Source organism: Empidonax traillii, unplaced genomic scaffold, assembly GCF_003031625.1.
Source record: "Empidonax traillii isolate 1590-97213 ecotype Southwest subspecies unplaced genomic scaffold, ASM303162v1 scaffold484:size464376, whole genome shotgun sequence".
Lineage (NCBI taxonomy): Eukaryota > Metazoa > Chordata > Aves > Passeriformes > Tyrannidae > Empidonax > Empidonax traillii.
Window position 1 is genome coordinate 294,381 of NW_020955677.1, and position 12,240 is coordinate 306,620.

At 38.3% G+C, this 12,240-nt stretch overlaps 1 protein-coding gene across 1 annotated transcript in view; it reads right to left on the reverse strand.

The window, feature by feature from the left end:
• Positions 1-2,285: 2,285 nt before the first annotated feature.
• Positions 2,286-12,240, reverse strand: part of OXCT1 (3-oxoacid CoA-transferase 1) — a 75,683-nt gene continuing 65,728 nt past the window's right edge. The window contains exons 14-16 of the mRNA XM_027896174.1: positions 9,575-9,664; positions 4,529-4,609; positions 2,286-2,531 (exon numbers count right to left, since the gene is read on the reverse strand). Coding sequence (XP_027751975.1) covers positions 2,400-2,531; positions 4,529-4,609; positions 9,575-9,664 — 303 coding nt within the window. The 3' untranslated portion in view covers positions 2,286-2,399. The remainder of the gene's footprint in view (positions 2,532-4,528; positions 4,610-9,574; positions 9,665-12,240) is intronic.

The following is a 12,240-nucleotide window of genomic DNA, read 5'->3' on the forward strand; positions in this document are numbered from 1 at the left end:
GGAAGGGAAGGGAAGGGAAGGGAAGGGAAGGACCAAGCTAGCGCGCTTCCATGCCACGTTTAACAAACAAATCATTGCGGTTCATGCTTTCCATCTACAGTGCTGTACAGATTTCAAACACTTTGTAATGACTCACCAGTATGTCACATTGACTCCTGTGCACACTTTGGCAGAGGTACACACTCTGCAAACAAGCATTACTTTGCTAGCAATTATGCAAGCCACCTGCTTTCAAGGAAAGTACCTGTAAAAGTACAAGCCAAGCAGCATCTACATTTTTCGTGCCTACAGGTGTTTTAGTGCAACTCGTGATTCATTTCAACTACGGCAGCCATGTGGAGCAGAGTGTGCTCTCTGGACAACAAGGAAACGATGCCTGTGGAGTGTGTCTTCCTGATCCTAGTAAGATACATCCCAGGGACGAAGACAGTGGATTGCTCCAATATCTCTCATCAACTGCTAACTTCAGGCTACATTAACTATTTGAAATTTATACCTCTCCTCTGTAACACTTCCAGAAAAGCAGCGAGGAACTTGCTGGTTGGTACGCTTATAGTCTTGCCATACCACATCTGCTGCAAAGCTCTACCTCACAGCCCATCATTTTACGCTTCTCACTTGTCTCTGAGTTTTTTAGTTGCTTTTGTTCCTATTGCCTTGAGCACAGGCTGATGCCCTTTACTTTGGGAAACACACATTTGATTGACTACATATATATTGGTCACCTGAACAAAAAAAAAAAAAGCCCCAGATCCTTCCAAACAAGCAGGTTTGAAAAAAATAAGTGTTAGTGTGTTCTGAAAACAGTCCTTTACTGTAGTTTACATCTACGTAAATACTTACTAAACATCACACCTTCAAATTCATTATGAAGTTACTTCCCAAATTAAATATAAAAGAACAAAACAAAGTGACTAACTGCAATAGCTACAAACATACAAAGTTAATTTTTAATTTTAGATGCTAGCTGTTTACAGGTTGTCCTGCCCAAGGAAAAGATGTCCTGACTTTATCAAAGTTTTAAAAAACTGATAATTTTTTCCTAGATTAAAGTCAGAAGCTGAACGAATAATTTCTTTTGCACACAGAATTGCTGAATATGGAAGTCTGCTTCCATATTAAAATGCTTTCATAAATAAAAAATTAAATTTAAAAAATTAAAAAATAATAATGACTTTACCTGGAAAATTAATAACCTATCAAAGTAACTCTGTAGCATCTTCCTGAACTCTGCAGTAGCAAACTAACTGTCTTTAATCCAAATTTTTTCTCAGATAAATTAGGATATTTTCAGCAGTGAACAGCTCCTTATTTAAAATTTTTGAAAGAAAAACATACACTATCACATTTAGTTGTCAGAAATGCTCTCTTATGGACACAGGAAATGAATGGAATTTCAAAGGCTCATTGCTCAGAAAGTTTTACTTACTACCAACAGTCTGCTCAAAGCATTATTAAGAAAGCCTTTTACATACTGAACAGTCAGGAGTCTTTATGTTCTATTGCTCTGCCATGAAACTCTGCATAGAGGAAGAGTACTTTGCTTCACTACTAAATATTGCCCAACTATTTGTACAATATTTTTGCCAAAGGAGGGCTGAGCAGCCAGGCAGAAAGGGACCTGGGAGTTTGGATTGACAGGAAGCTGAACATGAGCCAGCAGTGTGCCCAGGTGGCCAAGAAGGCCAGTGGCATCCTGGCCTGGATCAGGAACAGTGTGACAGCAGGAGCAGGGAAGTGATTCTTCCCCTGTACTCAGTGCTGGTGAGGCCACACCTGGAGTGCTGTGTCCAGATCTGGGCCCCTCCGCTCAGGAAGGATATTGAGGTGCTGGAGCAGGTCCAGAGAAGAGCAACGAGGCTGGTGAAGGGACTTGAGCACAAGTCCTATGAGGAGAGGCTGAGGGAGCTGGGGTTGTTTAGTCTGGAGAAGAGGAGGCTCAGGGGTGACCTCATCACTCTCTACAACTACCTGAGAGGAGGTTGTAGCCAGGTGGGGGTCGGTCTCTTCTCCCAGGCAATCACCAGTAGGACAAGAGGGCACGGGCTTAAGCTCTGCCAGAGGAGGTTTACGTTGGATATTAGAAAGAAGTTCTTCACAGAGAGAGTGATCAGGCATTGGAATGCCCAGAGAGGTGGTGGATTCACCTTCCCTGGAGGTTTTTAAGATGAGGTTGGATGTGGCACTGAGTGCCATGATCTAGTAATCACAGTGGGGTTGGATCAAGGGTTGGATTTGATGATCTTGGAGGTCTCTTCCAACCCAGTTAATTCTATGATTCTATGATTGTAAATCCCACAGGTAATCTATTCAGTCCTCACCTATAAAGAAGAAACTTACTTCATCTACAAGTCTTCATGTGATGAGAATTTGTGGAGAACATTTGTTTTGACTCCTGGCTAACTATATGGGTTTGTAAAACTACTTACTGCAAAGTCACAGCCAGTGCTTTTCTTGATATCATCCACTGTCAGTCCTTCCCAGATTTCTATGAGAGTCAATCCCTTCTTCTTGTCCACATCAAACACCGCCTACCAAGATCAAAAAGCACACAATTACTTTTTTTATTATCAAAGCAGCAAACAGGAATGTAAGCAGTAATGTTGTACAAAATGGTATGCCGAAGTGGGGAGCATTCCCTCAGCAACAAAAGATGCCAGTATCAACTGGTTTCACTGTTCACTTTTCTGACTGATCAATAAAGATTTCTGCTACATTTTTTTTGAAACTGAAAGCACTTAAAATACTCTATGTGTTAGTTTTGTGGGAAAAATGTACAACTGTTCATCACTGCAGGAAATGAGGACCATGCCTGCCACTCCCATCTGGTGAGAATGGGAAGTCCAAAGGAAAAGGCTGAAACGTTCTTTGCTGTAAGACAATGCCCAGCAAGAGACCATGAAAGAAACAGGAAAAGAGAACATCTCCCCCATTGTTTTATTTCATTTTAAGGCCAGTAGTGAGTAGAGATCACCTTTGTCTGATTGTAAGTTTCTCATACAGTTACTACACACCCAGTACAAACACCAGTATTTTCAGAAGCTAGCAATGAACATTTCCTGCTGTATTTTCAATAGAAAGCCTGGGAGGAAGTGGCTGAAGGAGCAAAGGTCCTGATGTCTTCGTAAGCTATGCACTCCACTTCTGAGACTTACATGCACATCACATAAAAAACACCTGTAAAACAATGTGCACTTTAATAGTGCCTACCAGAGGGAGATACACAGGTTGCAAGCTAGTTGCCAGGGAAACCATAAGGTTTAAAGTAATTTTCCTTAAAAATAAAAGTTCAGTAGCAAAAGACCAGTGAAGATTGAACCTGAAATAAAATTGGAGTCTTAAGCTCAAAATACAAGTGCACTGAAGTCTAGCTGTCCTCTGGGCATGTGAGACCACTTTATGGGACTAAAAAATGACAGCTCCTCTAAGTCTTAAAGGAGAAGCTGGTCATAAAGGAACATGAACACTAGGATGCTACTGTGGAAACTGAATTTGCAATACTATCTAAATGCTGTTGTACATTTGTGTCATCTCCTAATAAAGACAGAAGATCTGGCAAGTGATGAATCTTAAGAGAAATTCTGCTTATTTTTTATTTTCTATTAACCTTTGCTCCCTCTCTTTTCTTTTTCCTTACATTTGTATGTGGCCCGTGAGTAGAGGACTGGAAAAACTTCCCCATTTTAATTTATTTTTCCTTACTTTGTGAAGAAAAAATCGTTTAAATGTAGCAATACATCACTGGGAGAAAGCAAATTCTACATCACCACCTTTGATGCATTCTACTTGGCATGATAGATGACTCACAGAGGGACTACTCTACATCCTTAAAAATGTAAACACTGATAATAAAAGGAGTACAATTACAGCAAAAACCTTTAGTCCCTTATCCTTTGCTGTAAAGATCCACTAATGTATTTTGAGCAGTAGCAACATCAGATGCTCATATATACTTGCACTGGAGAATAAATTGCTTCACAAACAGAATCAAGTAAGAATAAAAGACTTAAAGCTCTGCTACAGCAACAGCTATATGTAAAACAGTCTATAGTATACACTGAAGAAGATGCCAATTGTCTAACTTATATGTGCTCTGCTGGTGTAACACCCCCGAAACTAACGAAACAAACAAACCCCCAAACCAAACAAAAAACACAAACCAACCAAACAACAACAAAACCACAAAAACACCACCCCAAGCTGTGATTACTGCTGCACTTGAAGATTTGCACCTCACAGCAAATTTTCAGGAATACTTTAAGAAAAAAAAGGAGATTCACTTTTCTTGCCTGTCATACATGGCATCTTTGTTCTGAAGGTGTCTAAGGGTGCAGTTCAGCATGCTACATGTCAAAGCTTCAAAAGGAAAAATATGAGCACCAAGACCTTCAGATCTGAACTCCAAGGGAGTCTTTTCTCTTCAGTGGCAACAGATACTAAACTATTCTTCATTTTTACCAAGCTTTACTACTTTCATTTGGGATGGGAGGAGGAATTTGTTAGCAAGGATTCAAGAAAAGTACTTTACCTTCTCTGTAATGATGCGGTCGACACATTGTTTCCCAGTAAGTGGCAAGCTGCATTTTTCCAAGATTTTATGGACATTGCCCTGTGTTTAACAATATAGAGACAAGCAAAAATTTTCAAAAACAACACAGCTTACTCAGAATTCAAATACATACACGAAAATCACATTTGTAGTCATTCAGTGTTACTGAAAAGAGTGTATTCAGAACACTCTTTGAATTCACTTCTATGGCAGATTATAATTCTGGCAATTTGGGACAGTTATTACTTAAATCCTACATAGAGGAAGACGACCAATAAGAATCTTACTGTACCACTGAGTGGACTCCTGAGTTTAGAAGTTCTGCATACTGCTGCTTAATAATCTGCCCTTCCTGCTGCAATATGAGGACAAGAAATACATGGGGCCTCACTGATGACACATGAAAGACAAAAATTAGGGAAAAACATTATGGGAAACACATTTCTCTGTCTTATACTTTATCACAAACACTATGAGCAGAATCAGCCATATATGAGGCATTTCAAACCCCAGGGCTCAAGCACAAAGTTATGCTTTGAAAATAGTAAATACAGTTTCTTTACCCACACTGAATTCCCATTCCCTCTATCTCTTCAAGGAAAGTCCAAAAGCAGACTGAGAGATGAGTGCAATATGCTCATCCTCCAGTGTTGGTTGAAGTTACATTATCTCTATTTTAGACAGAACAAATCAGTATGTAGTAGAAAAGAATGTATATATGGAAAACATGATTTACTTAAAAGCACCTTCTTTTCAGGGTCATCAAATGCCAGCTAACTTAAATCCTGGGAAGAATATTACCTCATGAGAAGACATAGTTTCTGATATGAAGTTGGACAGGTAAGGTTTGGGGCTTTTTGAGGTGATGCCCTCATCTTTTCTAATTTCTTTTTTTTTCTTCTTTTCTTCCTTCTTTTAGTTAAGAGTTCACAAATGGCTTTAGAACCTACTAAATTAATGTAAGCTTCAAGAGCTCTGAATGGATATAAAAAAGATGGATTGCTACATTTTTCATCAGTATTTGTAAGTGTTTTACAGAGGTAGCACTAAGTGCACATTTCTTCCATTATCCCATGCTTTTATTTTTTTCTCTAATTATCAATTTTCAGTTACACTGAATATCAGTTTTCAGTTCAGAACCCTCAGAGTGTAACATGTCTCATTTAACACTCTAAACGCAATACTCAAAAAATTTACCATCATCAGCTTGCCTTAAGGCTTAATATAAATTTGGGAACCACCTCACAGCCAGTTTGACTCCCGAGTGAAAACAAGATAAGCAATCCGTGCTTTTGAATATTTATTTTTTCTGTGCATTCTAGTTACTTTCAATTGATCTACTTATATCCTGCCCATCTTGAGGACATTCTTACGCACTTGGGCTAAGAGCCAAGACTAATCTGTGCTATTTGTAATACCTTCAGTAACATACCAGATACATTTCTCGGCCCTAGGAAATGAAGTGTCTCTTTCTGGGACCTGAGATTTAAATGCATGGACTTGCAGAGGTGGCAGCTTCAATGGCTCCTGTGTCCCTGACAACTGATACATTTGAGCTTCTTAACACTTGAGCTGAAGATAATTGTATTACCAGATGGCTCTGAAGATGACATGCATTTCCTGATCTTTTCAAAGGCTGGATTCAATGATCTTAGAGGTCTTTTCCAACCTAAATGATTCTGTGACTTTTGGAAGACATCCATCAGGCAGGACGTAAGAACAACAGTCTGAATGGAATGATTTTTTACCATCTGAATTTATACAAGATTTGTTCAGATAAAGGAAAAGACTGTTGTGCAAATACAAAAAGCCTTAAGGTGTCCCAGTCTCCTTTAACTAAAAAAATTCTGTTGCTGAAGAACAAAAATGTCCTTAATCTTGCACAACACAGTATGAAAAAGGAGTTTTCAATTCAGTGCTCCATGTTTCAGTCATGTCCAAATCAACTGCTTAGTGTAGACAACTCTTTTCACAACATGGAACAATTACCAGCCATTACTTCACTACGTTTTGCAAAACATGTCAATGATGGTATGGGGGTAAGAACCTGACTTCTAATTCTCTCAGGCAGTATTTTGCAGATCAGACACGGATGCACAGTGACTGTCTTGACATTAAATAAATAAATAAATTCTATTATTTTTTTTCTTCATGGTTATAAACAAAGAGGAAGTTTAGCAAAAAATAAATTAAAAAAGAGGTCAATGAATTAGACTTCAGGTCCATTTACCAAGTGTCTCACAGTGGCATAAGAATATGGAGCAAAAATTGGAACATCCTTCTACAGATATGCCCTCCTGGTTCCTGATATGCTGTGATGTACAGATTTTCTGAGGCAGAGACTGCTTCTGGGCAATGCTATTTGCCACTGATGAACTCATCCTCATAAAGCAGTTTAGCCCCTTTCTTATAGGCTTAATTATTGGCGATGTTGTATTATTCTGCTGATCATCCACAACTTTGTCACCTGGCTGTGAAAAGAGCTTGTTCATGTTTCAACCATGCAGGTAGCCAATTTCAGTTAGGTATCCCTACTTGCTTTATAAAGCAGTGACAAATCCTTCGGCATCCACCCTCTCCACACCCTCATTATTTTGTATATTTATTTGTCACCCCTCCTCAATAGCGTTTATTAAGCTGAAGAGTCTTCTACAAAGCTCATTTCATGTTCTCTCATCCAACTTCTGTGTCTTTTGGTTTTCAATACATGTCCAAATTTGGGTAATTAAAAATGTAATTAATTTGGGGTTGAATGTATTTATTTGTATTTGTAAAATACTACATATCAGACTTGAAAAAGAGGAAAATTCTTTGAGTATGAGTGTTAAGACAAGACACTAGTTTCATCCTCATAATTAACTGTAAATCATATTTTGCCTGTGCTGCAAGGACTGAGTCTATTTCTATGTTAAACACTGCAGTGTCTGTAATGAAAAGAGAAGGGCTACTAAACTCTTAGAAAAATTTAATGTTTAACAAGCCATTACTATTATACAAAAAAATTTGAAAAGGATGAAAAGATCTTTCACAAGATCACAAATGAGACAAAACTGCACGCAAAACTACCTATTGCAGCAACTTTGAACATGTCCATGGAAGGTACTGCCTATATTCTATGCTTTCCACTGTATTTTCATCCATCAAATCTTGACTGCTGTTAATATACAGCAAACTTTGGAATCTAATACTAGATTTCTTATTTATTGGGAGAGTAAGATGACAAAATTGTGCCTTTTACTCAAAAGCCAGCAGACAAGAGAGTGTCTCAGTACATGTAGACCATTTCTTTCACTCAGTAGCACACTGGGCTTCAAGTAGGATGAAACACTTCTCCTCTGATGCATAGATTCAGATGCAATAAGTTAGCAAGAAAATCTTTGGTGTCAAAAATTAAAAAGCAGTCATGCCCAACATAAGGCTTCTGACTTTCAGAGCTGGCCTCACGGGTTCTATATTTGCTTGTCTGTAAAGAAAAAAAAACCGCACCTGAAAACTTTAACAGCAGTTTTTGATCTTTAAACATGAGATTTCTGGTTTTCACCATCTTAACTTTTTAGGAAACAAGAAGCATTAGTATGAAGACCCCAAAAAGAGACTAGGTAAGAGGAAAGAGTGCCATTTTAAAAAAAGAATAAAATAAAAATAACGCATAGAGTTTAGTTTGGCAATGCCTTCTCACAAAAGCAGAAGAAATAATTTATGAAAGCCTGTAACTGGCTCTCCTGAAGTGCATAGCAGGCACACCATGCACACCAGTCCCCAAAGTAGGTATGTGTAGGCAAAAATAAATGATTCTATGCCTAGATTGTTTGTAACAGTGAACCTATCTGTGCTTTTATCTTTTCAGGTTTCAGTACTCTCACAGAGAAAAAACCCAACAAACAATTTCCAAACACCGTTTTGAAAAAATATTCCAGCAATAGTGTCTCTAAAGAGAAAAACTGGTTTGAATAATTACACCATGCCTGGACTTTGAGCCTTAACCAAATTCCACAGTAAGCAGAAATTTAGGACAAATATTTATTCAGATTACATTAATACCCAAAGTGTGTGTACGAGCAAATAGATAACTACATATGATCACAGCTTAGTATAAACTGTGAAACTACTACATTTTTCAGGGGTTTTTTTTTAAGTAAAAATTAAATCTTTGATTCTCATTCAAAATCACACAATTGCTAATATATTTACTTCCATATTTACGTATTTGCTATAGTTTACCATGTAAATTCCTTATGATGGCCTATATGCATTCTGACAAGGGTATTATTTTAAACAATACAGATTACTTCTTGTTGCAGACATACAACAAACTTGGAATACCAGAAACCCAGAAATTAAACAAAAATGAAATTTTTAAACATTCAGTATAGAGATTTTTCTCCTTCAGTATATTTTTCTTGTATTTTGCACAGTCCCATTTTAGAAGATTCAAATGAAAAGTTTCATATCATCTTTTGTGGGGGACTGCTTATATCTATTGCACCCACAAAGAAGTCTCTAGATTAACCACTAACACATAATGATGTAAGGCAGCCTGCATCTCATCATGCCAAAAATTTCTGTTCTATTAAGCTGTCAGTACCAATTTGACTGGCAACTTCAAAGGTAAATACCTTTCCATCATAACAAGTATTTAGCCATGGGGAACCTCATTTTTCAGATTAGTCTAAGGCAAGGAGTAGGGTTGCATCTATTGTAGCTTTAGCAATTGCCACCCCCATTAAATTTGCATGAAGTAGCTAAAAAAATGTGTGCAGCTTTTAAACACCAAGTTAATATTTCATTTTTTTTTCCCATGGTGAGTGATTCACTTACAAGAAGAAAGGAACCATCCTAACCTAGCCCCAGTTGCACCACCATAATAACTAACAGCAAAACTATCAAATCCTCAAAAGGAGCAGAATTAATATGTGTTTTTTATCTTTTTTTTTTTTTTTTTTTTTTTTTTTTTTTTTTTTTTTTTTTTTTTTTTTTTTGTTATAGCACAAAACACTCATTTAGAAAGAAGTGTCAGAGTCTCACCTTGGCTGAGTGTTCCATGGTAACGACAACTTTGGTCTGTGCGCTGGATACCAGGTCCATGGCACCCCCCATTCCTTTCACCATCTTACCCTAAAATTAAATTTTAATGGAAATGTAACATTTTTATTATGAAAAAAAAAAAACAAAACCAAAAACCAAAAAATCAAACCAAACCAAAACAACCAACCAAACCAAAACAAAAACACCAGCTGCAGTGACAGTACAACATTGTCACTTTTTCCTGCATTGAAAAGCCCACTAATTTCATAACCACTGTATTCAAACACCAACAGAGCTTTAGCAGAGTGAAAACAGCTGTGTCTTTCTTGGGTCTATATGATGTGAGTAGGAGAAGAATGATGAGTATAATAAGGAGACCCACTGTCATGTCTGGTGCCCTGGCGTGTAACCAAAATCTGAGTAGTACTGCTGGTTTAATGGGACGCCGACACTGAGGAGCAATGAATTTAGTTCCAATGGCTCTGTCACTAGAAAAGCAAAGTGTTCATCCTCCTGTTGATGCCATTACTTCCTCAAAAGAAATCTTGGTTTATGAAGTCTAGTAACAAGAACATCTGAGCACTATCCACCTGCCAGTTTAGAAAGTCACTTGCCAGTTTAGAAATCCATGCCTTGCATCGCTGAATCAGCACAAACCAGTGTTTCAATCTATTCCAGATGTCTGTAGAGGTCATTTCAGAACATGGGAAAGCAAATAAATAAATGTGGCTCAGTAATCACTTGCATTTGTACCTCAAACTATGCAATGCTTTCAGCCTCTGGACTCATTCTGCTCTCAAAGAGTGTCAGAACTGCACCTGCTATGACAGCAGCTGTCTTGTGGCTTGGTGTTAAGCTACCTTTACTTCCACTTTCTGCAGTGCTAGAGCATTCAATCCCTGCCTGCTTCCATCACCTTAAACGGGATGCACCTGATCTTAGAACAGATGCAGACTTGGCACACTTCTGACAGCAAATGACCATAGGTACAAAGTTCTATCAGCATGAACAGAGCAATCATTTTTGAACAAGCACTAGACCCAATAATCAAGGATGGCAACAACCTCATATACAATCCAGAATTGCTGAGGAAGGCAGAAAGGGGAGTGGAACATCATGATAGGAGAGGTTAGTAGGAAGCACAACACAAGGACGGCGACAAAGTGAAGGGCTTTGAGAGAAACTGTATTATAACTGAGGGCACTTGGTCTGTTCAGCCTGGAGGAGACTGAGGGGAAACATAATCACAGCCTACAACTTCCTCGTGAGGGGAAGTGCAGGGGCAGACACTGATCTCTCTGGCAAGTGACAGGACCTGTGGGAATGGCCTGAAGTTGTGTCCAGGGAGATTTAGTTTGGATATGAGGAAAACGTTCTTCACCCAGAGGATGGTTGGGCACTGGAACAGGCTCCTCAGGGAAGTGGTCACAGCACCAAGCCTGACAGAGTTCAAGAAGTGTTTAGATAATTATCTCGGGTACGTGGTGTGATTTTTGGGACTGTCCCATGAAGGGCCAGGAGCTGGACTCCAGGATCCTTGAGGGTCCCTTCCAATTCAGAATATTCTCTGTGATTCTGTGAATTGTACAGATTAAAATAATTTCTGTCAAATGTCTTGCATTTGCTCACTTTTGACTGATTATATGGACAGTAATACAATGTATGCTGTTTTATATACAAAACCAAAAAGTTTATGGTTAAATGACTGGAAAACTTCTGGTATAAAGCTTTTCTCTAATACTTCCTTTTGCCAGCTATGTGATTCAGTACCTTACAAGAATCAGTGCCTATGGTCCATAATAAAAAACATATGGAAGAGACTTGTCTCATTAAACTGCCAAGCCAGCAACTTATTAGTCTGTTGATCATTATGGTCTCTTGATTGTAACAAAGGGAATATTCACCATTGCCCCCCCCATTCTTCCATCCCTCAAAATAATATTTTCCTACTGTTTGCAGAGACGAGAATGTATCTATAAAAAATCCCTTTGGAATTGCTCTGGCCAGACAAATATTTAATATTAATCACATTAATTATCATGACTATTAAATATTTCTTTTCAACTACGAATATATCTCTGTTCTTAACTTCCTGGTACTGCTCATATCATTCTCCATCCTACTTGGAAGTACAGAGCTCTTAGAGAGACTGCAGTGACCTCTCACCTACCTTCCAGATACACTGACAAGATAATGCAAAAGCTGAAGATGACATATTATCTCCCCAGCAACTCACAATATGTTTGCATTGAGGATTATGCTATCAATGCACCTGTCCTGACAACGCCATTAGTTCATTTTCCAGGCCTTTTAGTTCTATTAACTAGTGAAAACCTGCAGCAACAAGTAAATACCCGAAGAACCAAGTGCTGATGAAGGTCAACAACAAATCTACTGCTGGAGAAGTCATACAGGACTGAGAGAAGAGACATCATCCTTTTGTGTACACAGAAACAGGAAAATGCAAGTCAGAGGGAGCGTCATCTGCTCCTGCTCTTTAGGAAAACATATTCATCACTATAGGGTGGTGCCTGGTGAAGTAAATCAATTAAGCACTAAATGCAACCAGTCAAGTAATTACATGCTCTTACGTTAAGGAATATCCAAAGCAGAAGAGCCTTATATTGCCCTCAGGGCATCTGCCAAACTACCGCAACTTGCATTTT